The 13,516-nt window shown below is 42.0% G+C and overlaps 1 gene segment (V, D, J or C); it reads left to right on the forward strand.

Annotated features, from left to right (window-relative positions):
- The first annotated feature begins 10,701 nt into the window (after positions 1-10,701).
- On the forward strand, positions 10,702-13,106 carry LOC138209823 (immunoglobulin kappa variable 3-11-like). The segment is given in 4 exon segments: positions 10,702-10,750; positions 10,947-11,228; positions 12,858-12,911; positions 13,042-13,106. Coding segments are annotated over 4 exon segments (450 nt in total).
- Positions 13,107-13,516: the final 410 nt, after the last annotated feature.

Here is a 13,516-nt window from a genome sequence, read left to right on the forward strand (position 1 = left end):
GACGGTGCAGTGAAGGAGGTTTACAAGGAAAAGGTTCAGATGGAGGTGAAGCAGCAGGCTGGATGAAGAACTTTAAAGTCAGCACAGCTTGACGAGCTGGAGGGAGCAGGTGGAAGTGATCGGTTTAAGGAACTGAGGGGGTTGATTGGAGGATGAGGAGCAGGTGAGCAGGAGGGTGTTCAATTCAATTCAATTCAACTTTATTTATACAGCGCCAAATCACAACATAGGTTATTTCGAGGCACTTAAAACATTTAAGTCCTTAAACCAAGACTTTACAATATTACACAGAGAAACCCAACAATTCAACAATTCCCACACAAACTAGGAGGGAAAAAACTCCTCTTTAAGGGAGAAAAACCTCCAACAGAGTGAAGAAAAACTCCCTTTAACAGGAAGAAACCTCCAACAGAACCAGGATCAGAGTTGGGCGGAGCATCTGTCTCGACTGGTTGAGAGGAGAGCAGTGAGAGAAAAGGACAGAATAGAGATAGAAGAGAAGAACTGTTGGTGGAGACGACAAGCGCAGAGCAGAGATATGCAGCTCCATGACGGGACATCTGGAAAAGAAAGAACAGAAACTACTCGAGCGAAGGAACTGAATGGAGACAACAGACAATAAGAAGAAACTATGGGAGATAAAAAAAAAGATGGTGAGGTATGAGTCAGTTAAAGAGTAGGAGGAAAGAAAAGAAGCTCAGCATGTAACGAGGTGCCCCAGCAGCCTCGGCCTATAACAGCATAACTAAGGGTTGGTTCAGGTCTACCTGAGCCAGCCCTAACTATAGACTTTATCAAGAAGGAATGTTTTGAGTCTAATCTTAAAGCTAGAGAGGGTTTCTGCCCCTCCAACACAAACTGGGAGCTGGTTCCACAGGGGAGGAGCCTGAAAACTGAAGCTCCGCCTCCCATTCTACTTCTGAAAAATCTAGGAACCACAAGTGGACCAGCGTACTGAGAGAGAAGCTCTCTACTAGGATTATATGGTTCTATAAGATCTCAAGATATGTTGGAGCCTGGTCATGTAGAGCTTTGTAAGTCTACAAGAGAATTTTAAATTCTATTCTTGATTTCACAGGAAGCCAGTGAAGAGAAGCTAAAACTATAGAAATATGATCTCTTACTAAATCCTGACAGTACTCTTGCTGCAGCATTTTGGATCATCTGCACGGTTTTTGATGAGTAATTTGGACATCCTAACAACAAGGAATTACAATAATCTAGTCTAGAAGTAACAACCACATGAATGAGTTTTTCTGCGTCACGCTGAGGAAGGATTTTCTGGATTTTATGAATATTACGTAGATGAAAGAAGGCAGTTCTGGAGATTTGCTTTATATGGTGTCTAAAGGACAAATCCTCATCAAAGATGACTCCAAGGTTCCTCACAGTTTTGCTGGAGGCCAAGACGTCATCTCGAGTAACAAAGTGATTACAGAAAGAGTTTCTGAGGTGTTTAGGACCAAGTACAAGAACTTCTATTTTGTCTGAATTTAGAAGCAGGAAGTTTTTGGTCATCCAGGCCTTTATGTCTTTTAGACAGGTTTCAAGTTTTACGAACTGATTAGTTTCATCTGGTTTTATAGAAAGATATAGCTGAGTGTCATCTGCATAACAATGGAAGTTGATGCAGTGCTTCCTGATGACATCTTCTAATGGAAGAATGTACAAAGTAAAAAGTATTGGGCCTAACACTGAGCCTGGTAGAACTCCATAACTAACTCTTGTTTGTCTGGAAGACTCATTGTTGACATTGACAAACTGGAATCTATCTGGGAAGTCGGATTTGAATCAGTCTAATGCAGTTCCTTTAATCCTGGTAAGGTCTTCTGGTGTTGGAGAATGGAGGGAAGGACTGAGGCCATCTGGTGGTCAGAGGGTGAACAGCAGGGACCGGAAAGATCCACAAAAAAACAGAAATAACGGCTGAAAGCAGAGAAACAGGCAGAAGGACATATCAGAAATTTTTAAAGAGAATTATTTTCTGTTTCATTAGATTTATTTTCTGAAACATGCAGTTAATTGTGTTGAATTTATTATAATTACCAAATGATGTGCATTTAATTCACAGCTTTTAGAAATCAGAATCTGAAGTTGTTTTTTATGCACAATTAAATAATTGGCTCCAGTTTAGAAAATAATCAACTTCATTCACGTTCATGTTGCTTTTTTTAAGATGTCTAAATGTGAACTAATGTTTGAAATATATAAATATTGAATATATTCCCCAAATAAGTTCAAAGTGGTGGCTGAATTTTTCTTTAACCCTTTACAATTTCTAATTTGCTGCATAAATACGACCAAAAACATCATCAGGTTTTCACAAGTCCTTAAAGTAAACAGTGAGAACCCAAATAAACAAATTAGATTAAAGAAATTCTATCAAGGTCAGATGTCAAGGTCAAATGAATACTCTGATAAACTGATTGATCCATTTATAAACATCACAAGACTGATAAAAGTCCCTGTTGGAGTCGGTCAGATCATTTCCATAGAGAGCTACTTTGCATCAGCAGCACCATGCTCCAGTGCTCTGGGACACTTTATAGTCCTGAGAGTTTGAACACTGGATGACTGACAGCTGTCCTTCATGACAACAGAAGCCACAGAAATCCTCCTCATCAGAAACATGACTTTGACCTGCGTCCTCATCTGGACTCTCCTCTGCTGCTGCTTCACAGGTAAAGTCCAGAGAATCCAACTCCTCTCCTCTATGAACATCCGTCCCTCTGAAATGAAGCCCACAAAACCGTGACGCTGCTTTATGTTGTTGTCTCTGTATCCTCAGAGTCCAGAGGCCAGGTCACAGTGACTCAGTCTGGAGCAGTGAGCTCTGCTCTGGGAGGCTCCGCCACCATCACATGTACAACCAGTCAGAAGGTTCATGGTGGGAATTATTTAGCCTGGTACCAACAGAAAGATGGAGGAGTTCCTAAACTTCTCATTTACTTGGCTAGCACCAGACAATCAGGGATTTCAGATCGTTTTACAGGCAGTGGATCAAACTCTGACTTCACTCTGACCATCAGAGGAGTCCAGGCTGAAGATGCAGCAGTTTACTACTGTCAGAGTCAACATTACATCAACAGTCAGTATGTGTTCACACAGTGAAAAAGCGTCGTACAAAAACCTCCCTCAGTCAGACTGAACAGAAACTGAACTGATATAGTTCACTGAGTACACACACACACACACACACACACACACACACACACACACACACACACACACACACAGCATCACTGTTTTTACCTTCAATTAATGAATATTCTTTGTCTACTATTAAAATCCAATGTTTATGTCCAAGTTCTTTTTCAGTCAGGAAGACTCAACCTTTGACAGTTAAAGAAAAAGAAGGTTTGTCATGACCTTTGACCTCTGCTTCACACTAGATCACAGCTGGTTCAACCACCTCCACATGAAATAAAATCTGAAGCTGCAGATCCACATCAGAAACCATCATTAAAGATGAGCCAAAGAAAACCAACACACCCCTGAAAGCTCAGAAAATATGACTTTAAATATTCCCATTCATGAAAAATAAATAAAAACCCTGTTAACTGGAGTCATGTTCAGAACTTGTGGTTGGACTCTTGTAGAGCCGGTGATGTGAGCTCCTCTGCGGCAGCATCTCCTCACATCACTGGTGAATTGCGTGACATGTCAACATTACACACCTGAACACGTCCAGGCTGCGTTTCTAGAACTGATTTTTGTCACATTTCCCACCTGGAACAACAGAACCAAACTGTCCAGCAGCCAAAGTGAACTACTCAGAAGATGGTTCAATGTCCGCTCCATGTGAAGGTGTGAATATGTGGTGTGCTGCTCTGAGCAGTGAGGGGGAAACAGCTGGATGTGTTGAGGACAGCTCCGGCTGACTGACTGTGTGTTTGCATACGTGTCCTGCCTCTCTGCTGCGGGACGTTAAGAGCTCGGCGTCCATCGGCGTCTGTCCAGGTCTTTCAGAGCCACCGACACCGCCGGCAGCACCGCGATGACGTCACTGCCTCTCCTGCTGGCCGCCCTGGGGCTCCTCGTTCAGGGTGAGTCTCTCTTCTGCTTCAGGATGCAGCCGGGTTCACCACAGCGACGCTCCGCTGGGATGGAGAACCAGTGAAACCTTCTTCCATCCGTTCTCCATGTTCAAAGAAACCATCCTCTTCAGTTTTGGACGCCGGTCGTCTTTCTTGGAGCTGGATTTGTCTCCGTAACTCTTCTCCTCTGTTTTCATGTTTTCAGGTTCATCGGAGGAAATCGTCCTGACTCAGTCTGCTGGATCTCAGTCTGTTGCTCCAGGACAGACTGGCTCCATCTCCTGTACAACCAGTTCAAACGTTAACACATGCCTCAACTGGTACCTTCAAAAGGACGGAGAATCTCCCAAAATCCTGATTTATTATGCTACAAACCGTCAGACTGGAGTTTCAGATCGTTTTAGTGGAAGTGGATCTGGAACCAGTTTCACTCTGACCATCAGAGGAGTTGAGACTGAAGATTCAGGAGTTTATTACTGTCAGCAATGTAGCAGCTTCCCGTTCACACAGTGAAAAAACATCGTACAAAAACCTCCCTCAGTCAGACTGAACAGAAACTGAACTGATACAGTTCACTGAGTACACACACACACACACACACACACTTCATAACATGTATCTAACATGTCCATGTCCTTTTTCCATGACTGAAAAGCATCAAAAAAGTTCAGTGCCAAAGAATGATCTTGAAAGAAATCACATTGCTTTAACTAAAACAAATAGTTCAGTTCAAAACTTCATTTTTAATTTTCCAACATGAACTTTTTGAACTCTAACTGATGATGACTTCCATGTTTTCTGTATCTGCTCACATGTCCAAAACTTTCAATTATCTGAACTCCTCGGCCTTCAGCATCCCCTCATGACCCGTCACTGACTGACTTTCTGAAATCTGCACATTACAATGATCCAGACATGTAAAGATATTCTAATAAATTTAATAAGTTTTTACATAGAATTAAAAGCATTTTTCAAAATAACTATCTGACTTAGAGTCCAACGTATCAACTGCAAAACATGACCAGAGTAGTGAGTGACCAAAGGAAGAAATTAAAGAGTGATAAAACTGACCATACCGGCACATTGTTGTGTTTTTATTTTACTTTTTTTCCATCCACATCACAGCACTGAGACTTCTCTTGTTTAGGTCTTTCATGACATCCAGTTGGACACAGACAGTGCCAGAGTTTCAGTCTGAGCATTACTGGAATATCAGCGCTGCATTGGATGCAGTTGACATCATATTTAACTGGACTGATTAGTAAACTGGATGTGACCTCCTGGCACAGTATTAAACTGATTTGAATCTCACTGAGAGAACAGGGACGTCATTGTGTCTATTTTTAATTATAATTCGAACAGAGAAAAATGACATGAGGAGTTCCCCAAGGATTCTTTCTGGGGCTTCTGCTGTTCAGCATCTACTTGCTCTCACTAACTTATATTGTAGAAAAAGAACAATATATTCCCATAATTATGTAGATGATACACAAATTTATGTAAAAATATCACCAGGGGAGTATAATCCCATAAAAGCTGTGAGTAGCTGCTTTGAAAAAATAAATGGTTGGATGTGTCAGAAGTTTCTTCAATTATATAAAACAGAAGTAATTGTTTTGGAGAAAAAGAAGAATGATGAAAAGTCACCACTTATCCTCAGTCTGTAAAGTTAAAAGCATAGACCGTATGTGAAAGTGGACTTACCTTCCAAGTCTGAAAATTAAGTCAGTGTGTAAGTACCTCAGTGTTCCTAGCTGCAGTTCTACCAAAAGCCACTAGAGGCTGGCCTCCAAACGGCTCTAGTTCCAAAGACTCCGACTGAAATTCTCTCATCAAATAAAAAGTCAAGAATCATTTTTCTCCCACGTGAATTATGCAGTTTTGGAACATTTTCATGGTGTGATGTGTGAAGCTGATTAGATTCCCCTATTAAAAGTTTTGCGAATATTTTTGAATAGATTTGACTGTCAAGTTACTTCTCACTGTGAAGCAACTCAACCAGTATACAATGAAAACAAAAGTCTCTTTTGGACTTTGTTTTTCTAATTTTGGTTTGTGGCTGTGTCTTACCCTTACAGGGAGTCGCCTTGGGAGGTCTCACCCTCCGTCAATCCAGTGTGTTACCTTGGCGGGTAAACCGCGAACCTCATGTGTTACCTCGACGGGTAAACTGTGAACCATGTGTGTTGTGTTACCTCGGCGGGTAAACCGTGGACCATGTGTGTTATATTACCTTGGCATGGCTTGAACCCGTGTCTTCAGGAGGTCGTTTCCAGCTGGGAGTCAGCGTCGTAGACCGAAGGACTATCTTTGGCACTGGAGAATGAGTCGTAGCCAGAGAAAGTGTACCACGGAGTTCACTCAGAGCTTCCAGAGACTCAGCCGACAGTCTGGTTAACTCAACAGGTAAAAGATTCTACTTCACCAAGGTTGATATTGATGGTTCAGATTCCACCTGTTGATGGTGATTCAACTTTTAGTGAAGTTTAAACGTTTGGGGAAATTGAAAATGTTTTGCATTCACAACACATTACAGGAAGATATTTAATACCACACCAGACCCCCTTGAAAACATGTATATCTACTATCCAAAGAATGTCTGCGGCAATTTTGGTCGCATTTGAATGAATATTTGTGGATGGTGGAGTTATAGGTTGCAGTGAGCCAAAGATTTGTCACAATGATGCCTCACTCCTGGGAAGATTGGTGGTGCAGTGGTCAGCATTGCTGCCTCTCAGCCACAAGGTTTGGGATTCCATTTCCGCCTTTTGTCATGACTAACAAAAAAGGACATTAGTAATTTCTGACTTTGAAAATGCCAGTTATTTTTTTAACAACATGCTATAGCCTGACTTTTGGGTCACTTTTTGTCCACGATGCCACTGGCACACACATCGACGAAAACAAATTATTTTGATAACTTTTAATCCCAAACATGTTATCTATCCATTGACCCTAAAGTCAAGTCGGTCCGACAAAATCCCTAGGACTCGTTCGACAAAGTACAACGTGTCAGAAAATGGCGACTAAATTCAAAATGGTGGACTTCCTGTCGAGTTGACGTAACGGTGCCATGTAACTGTTTTGTGCGTCTATGTGTGATACACATGTCCACCGGATTTCATGAATTTAGGTAAATGTGGCCGCCGGGGCATCTCTTTAGGGGGCGCTCTCGAGCCTTTTGGCCGCGCCCATTCGCGACTCCTCTAGAATACCAAACTTTTCGACGGGAGACATATGCGTATTCACTTTCATGAGTTTTTGAATATGATAAATCCTCCAAAAAGGCAAATCACGTTACGTAAGAATAAGAACGTTAAACGTTGAACGTTGAACGTCCAAGAAAATTTTTACGAAATACAATAGGGCTTTCACACCGAAAAAAGTTGTGGGCGGAACATTGCGCAACACCAGAGTGGTGACTGCAGACTGAGACGCTGCTTCTGAAACAAAGCAACGTATTTTTAGGGCCCGAGCACCGAGCATCGGTGCAAAAGCACTATTGTTTTTTGTAAAAATGTTCGTCGTTCGTCATCGTTCGTCTTTAGACGTTCTTTTTCTTACGTAAAGTGATTTTCCTTTTTGAAGGCTTTATCATATTCAAAAACTCATGAAAGTGGAAACACATATGTCTCCCGGAAAAACATTTCGTATTCTAGTGGAGTCGCGAGTGGGCGTGGCCAAACGGCTCGAGAGCGCCCCCTAAAGAGATGCCCCGGCGGCCACATTTACCTAAATTCACGAAATCCGGTGGACACCTGTATCACACCGAGACGCACAAAAAAGTTACATTGCACCGTTATGTCAACTCGACAGGAAGTCCACCATTTTGAATTTAGTCACCATTTTGGAGGATTCTGACACGTTGTACTTTGTCGAACTAGTCCTAAGGATTTTGTCGGACCGACTTGAATGTAGTTTGTATGGATAGAAAACATGTTTGGGATTAAAAGGTATCAAAATAATTCGTTTTCATCGATGTGTGTGCCCGTGAGAGGTGGCCATTTTGAGCGTCTCGCCATGAAACTACGAGTTGCTTTAAATCTTATGTACATGGACCGACCTTCTCCAAACATCACAGGTATGACAACAGCCCCGCCCTGAAGACCCCTGTGGGGGAATATTCGCTCATTGTCAAAGCGCCCCCTGTTGGCCACTGGAAATGACACTTTTCATACTTTCACATTCTACGTTAAGCTGGTTGATCACATGAACGTAAAGCCGGGTCACAATAACCTAAACATGTAGTTGATGATATATTGAGACATTCGTTCGACTTTGTCAATGGGCGTCGCCGTGACGATGCGGCGAAGTTGGATGTCTGGCTGTGACACAGGAAGTTGATGTTTAAGATCAAGGGATGCTTGAAACCTCTCGAAACATGTCACATACATCCTGAAACTAGGCAAAAATAACAACTTCAAGCGGAGATATGCGGTCCCTCGCGCGCTGCACGTCAGTTCCTTTATTCCTCGTAAGGTCTTCTCGTGTTGGAGACTGGAGGGAAGGACTGAGGCCATTTGGTGGTCAGAGGGTGAACAGCAGGGACCGGAAAGATCCACAAAAATACAGAAATCACGGCTGAAAGCAGAGAAACAGGCAGAAGGACACGTCAGAAATTTTGAATAAGAACTATTTTCTGTGTTTCATTCCATTTATTTTCTGAAAGATGCAGTTAAATGTGTTGAATTGAATCTAATTACCGAATGATGTCCATTTAATTCGCAGCTTTGAGAAATTAGAATCTGAAGTTGTTTTTTATGCACAATTAAATAATTTACTCCAGTTTCTAAATAATAAACTTCATTCAAATTCAAGCGGCATTTTTTAAGATATCTAAATGTGAACTATGTTTCAATTATATGAATATTGAAGGTATTCCCCAAATAAGTATAAAGTGGTGGCTGAATTTTTTTTAGCCCTTTCAAATTTCTAATTTGCTGCATAAATACAAACAAAAACATCGTAAGGTTTTCACAAGTCCTTAAAGTAAACAGTGAGAACCCAAACAAACAAATTAGATGAAAGAAATTCTATCAAGGTCAAATGTCAAGGTCAAATGATTACTCTGATAAACTGATTGATCCATTTATAAACATCACAAGACTGATAAAAGTCCCTGTTGGAGTCAGTCGGATCATTTCCATAGAGAGCCACTTTGCATCAGCAGCACCATGCTCCAGTGCTCTGGGACACTTTATAGTCCTGAGAGTTTGAACACTGGATGACTGACAGCTGTCCTTCATGACAACAGAAGCCACAGAAATCCTCCTCATCAGAAACATGACTTTGACCTGCGTCCTCATCTGGACTCTCCTCTGCTGCTGCTTCACAGGTAAAGTCCAGAGAATCCAACTCCTCTCCTCTATGAACATCCGTCCCTCTGAAATGAAGCCCACAAAACCGTGACGCTGCTTTATGTTGTTGTCTCTGTATCCTCAGAGTCCAGAGGCCAGGTCACACTGACTCAGTCTGGAGCAGTGAGCTCTGCTCTGGGAGGCTCCGCCACCATCACATGTACAACCAGTCAGAACGTTCGTGTTTGGAGCAACTACCATCTTTTAGCCTGGTACCAACAGAAAGATGGAGGAGTTCCTAAACTTCTCATTTACTTTACTAGCAGCAGACAATCAGGAATTTCAGATCGTTTTACAGGCAGTGGATCAAACTCTGACTTCACTCTGACCATCAGAGGAGTCCAGGCTGAAGATGCAGCAGTTTACTACTGTCAGAGTCAACATTACATCAACAGTCAGTATGTGTTCACACAGTGAAAAAGCGTCGTACAAAAACCTCCCTCAGTCAGACTGAACAGAAACTGAACTGATACAGTTCACTGAGTACACACACACACACACACACACACACACACACACACACACACACACACACACACACACACAGCATCGCTGTTTTTACCTTCAATTAATGAATATTCTTTGTCTACTATTAAAATCCAATGTTTATGTCCAAGTTCTTTTTCAGTCAGGAAGACTCAACCTTTGACAGTTAAAGAAAAAGAAGGTTTGTCATGACCTTTGACCTCAGCTTCACACTAGATCACAGCTGGTTCAACCACCTCCACATGAAATAAAATCTTAAGCCACAGATCCACATCAGAAACCATCATTAAAGATGAGCCAAAGAAAACCAACACACCCCTGAAAGCTCAGAAAATATGACTTTAAATATTCCCATTCATGAAAAATAAATAAAAACCCTGTTAACTGGAGTCATGTTCAGAACTTGTGGTTGGACTCTTGTAGAGCCGGTGATGTGAGCTCCTCTGCGGCAGCATCTCCTCACATCACTGGTGAATTGGGTGAAATGTCAACATTACACACCTGAACACGTCCAGGCTGCGTTTCTAGAACTGATGATTGTCACATTTCCCACCTGGAACAACAGAACCAAACTGTCCAGCAGCCAAAGTGAACTACTCAGAAGATGGTTCAATGTCCGCTCCATGTGAAGGTGTGAATATGTGGTGTGCTGCTCTGAGCAGTGAGGGGGAAACAGCTGGATGTGTTGAGGACAGCTCCGGCTGACTGACTGTGTGTTTGCATACGTGTCCTGCCTCTCTGCTGCGGGACGTTAAGAGCTCGGCGTCCATCGGCGTCTGTCCAGGTCTTTCAGAGCCACCGACACCGCCGGCAGCACCGCGATGACGTCACTGCCTCTCCTGCTGGCCGCCCTGGGGCTCCTCGTTCAGGGTGAGTCTCTCTTCTGCTTCAGGATGCAGCCGGGTTCACCACAGCGACGCTCCGCTGGGATGGAGAACCAGTGAAACCTTCTTCCATCCGTTCTCCATGTTCAAAGAAACCATCCTCTTCTGTTTTGGACGCCGGTCGTCATTCTTGGAGCTGGATTTGTCTCCGTAACTCTTCTTCTCTGTTTTCATGATTTCAGGTTCATCGGGGGAAATCGTCCTGACTCAGTCTGCTGGATCTCAGTCTGTTGCTCCAGGACAGACTGGCTCCATCTCCTGTACAACCAGTTCAAACGTTAACACATGCCTCAACTGGTACCTTCAAAAGGACGGAGAATCTCCCAAACTCCTGATTTATTATGCTACAAACCGTCAGACTGGAGTTTCAGATCGTTTTAGTGGAAGTGGATCTGGAACCAGTTTCACTCTGACCATCAGAGGAGTTGAGACTGAAGATTCAGGAGTTTATTACTGTCAGCAATGTAGCAGCTTCCCGTTCACACAGTGAAAAAGCGTCGTACAAAAACCTCCCTCAGTCAGACTGAACAGAAACTGAACTGATACAGTTCACTGAGTACACACACACACACACACACACACACACACACACACACACACACACACACACACACACACATTTCATAACAGGTATCTAACATGTTCATGTCCTTTTTCCATGACTGAAAAGCGTCAAAAAAGTTCAGTGCCAAAGAATGATCTTGAAAGAAATCAAATTGCTTTAACTAAAACAAATAATTCAGTTCAAAACTTCATTTTTAATTTTCCAACATGAACTTTTTGAACTCTAACTGATGATGACTTCCATGTTTTCTGTATCTGCTCACATGTCCAAAACTTTCAATTATCTGAACTACTCGGCCTTCAGCATCCCCTCATGACCCGTCACTGACTGACTTTCTGAAATCTGCACATTACAATGATCCAGACATGTAAAGATATTCTAATAAATTTAATAAGTTTTTACATAGAATTAAAAGCATTTTTCAAATTAACTATCTGACTTAGAGTCCAACGTATCAACTGCAAAACATGACCAGAGTAGTGAGTGACCAAAGGAAGAAATTAAAGAGTGATAAAACTGACCATACCGGCACATTGTTTTGTTTTTATTTTACTTTTTTTCCATCCACTTCACAGCACTGAGACTTCTCTTGTTTTGGTCTTTCATGACATCCAGTTGGACACAGACAGTGCCAGAGTTTCAGTCTGAGCATTACTGGAATATCAGCGCTGCATTGGATGCAGTTGACATCATATTTAACTGGACTGATTAGTAAACTGGATGTGACCTCCTGGCACAGTATTAAACTGATTTGAATCTCACTGAGAGAACAGGGACGTCATTGTGTCTATTTTTAATTATAATTCGAACAGAGAAAAATGACATGAGGAGTTCCCCAAGGCTCCTTTCTGGGGCTTCTGCTGTTCAGCATCTACTTGCTCTCACTAACTTATATTGTAGAAAAAGAACAATATATTCCCATAATTATGTAGATGATACACAAATTTATGTAAAAATATCACCAGGGGAGTATAATCCCATAAAAGCTCTGAGTAGCTGCTTTGAAAAAATAAATGGTTGGATGTGTCAGAAGTTTCTTCAATTATATAAAACAGAAGTAATTGTTTTGGAGAAAAAGAAGAATGATGAAAAGTCACCACTTATCTTCAGTCTGTAAAGTTAAAAGCATAGACCATATGTGAAAGTGGACTTACCTTCCAAGTCTGAAAATTAAATCAGTGTGTAAGTACCTCAGTGTTCCTAGCTGCAGTTCTACCAAAAGCCACTAGAGGCTGGCCTCCAAACAGCTCTCGTTCCAAAGACTCCGACTGAAATTCTCTCATTAAATAAAAAGTCAAGAATCATTTTTCTCCCACGTGAATTATGCAGTTTTGGAACATTTTCATGGTGTGATGTGTGAAGCTGATTAGATTCCCCTATTAAAAGTTTTGCGAATATTTTTGAATAGATTTGACTGTCAAGTTACTTCTCACTGTGAAGCAACTCAACCAGTACACAATGAAAAAAAAAGTCTCTTTTGGACTTTGTTTTTTTAATTTTGGTTTGTGGCTGTGTCTTACCCTTACAGGGAGTCGCCTTGGGAGGTCTCACCCTCCGTCAATCCAGTGTGTTACCTTGGCGGGTAAACCGTGAACCTCATGTGTTACCTCGACGGGTAAACTGTGAACCATGTGTGTTGTGTTACCTCGGCGGGTAAACCGTGGACCATGTGTGTTATATTACCTTGGCATGGCTTGAACCCGTGTCTTCAGGAGGTCGTTTCCAGCTGGGAGTCAGCGTCGTAGACCGAAGGACTATCTTTGGCACTGGAGAATGAGTCGTAGCCAGAGAAAGTGTACCACGGAGTTCACTCAGAGCTTCCAGAGACTCAGCCGACAGTCTGGTTAACTCAACAGGTAAAAGATTCTACTTCACCAAGGTTGATATTGATGGTTCAGATTCCACCTGTTGATGGTGATTCAACTTTTAGTTAAGTTGAAACGTTTGGGGAAATTGAAAATGTTTTGCATTCACAACACATTACAGGAGGATATTTAATATTACACCAGACCCCCTTGAAAACATGTATATCTACTATCCAAAGAATGTCTGCGGCAATTTTGGTCGCATTTGAATGAATATTTGTGGATGGTGGAGTTATAGGTTGCAGTGAGCCAAAGATTTGTCACAATGATGCCTCACTCCTGGGAAGATTGGTGTCGCAGTGGTCAGCATTGCTGCCTCTCA

Source organism: Embiotoca jacksoni, unplaced genomic scaffold, assembly GCF_022577435.1.
Source record: "Embiotoca jacksoni isolate LCO1_2020_lvr unplaced genomic scaffold, fEmbJac1.0.p SCAF_41, whole genome shotgun sequence".
Taxonomy (NCBI): domain Eukaryota; kingdom Metazoa; phylum Chordata; class Actinopteri; family Embiotocidae; genus Embiotoca; species Embiotoca jacksoni.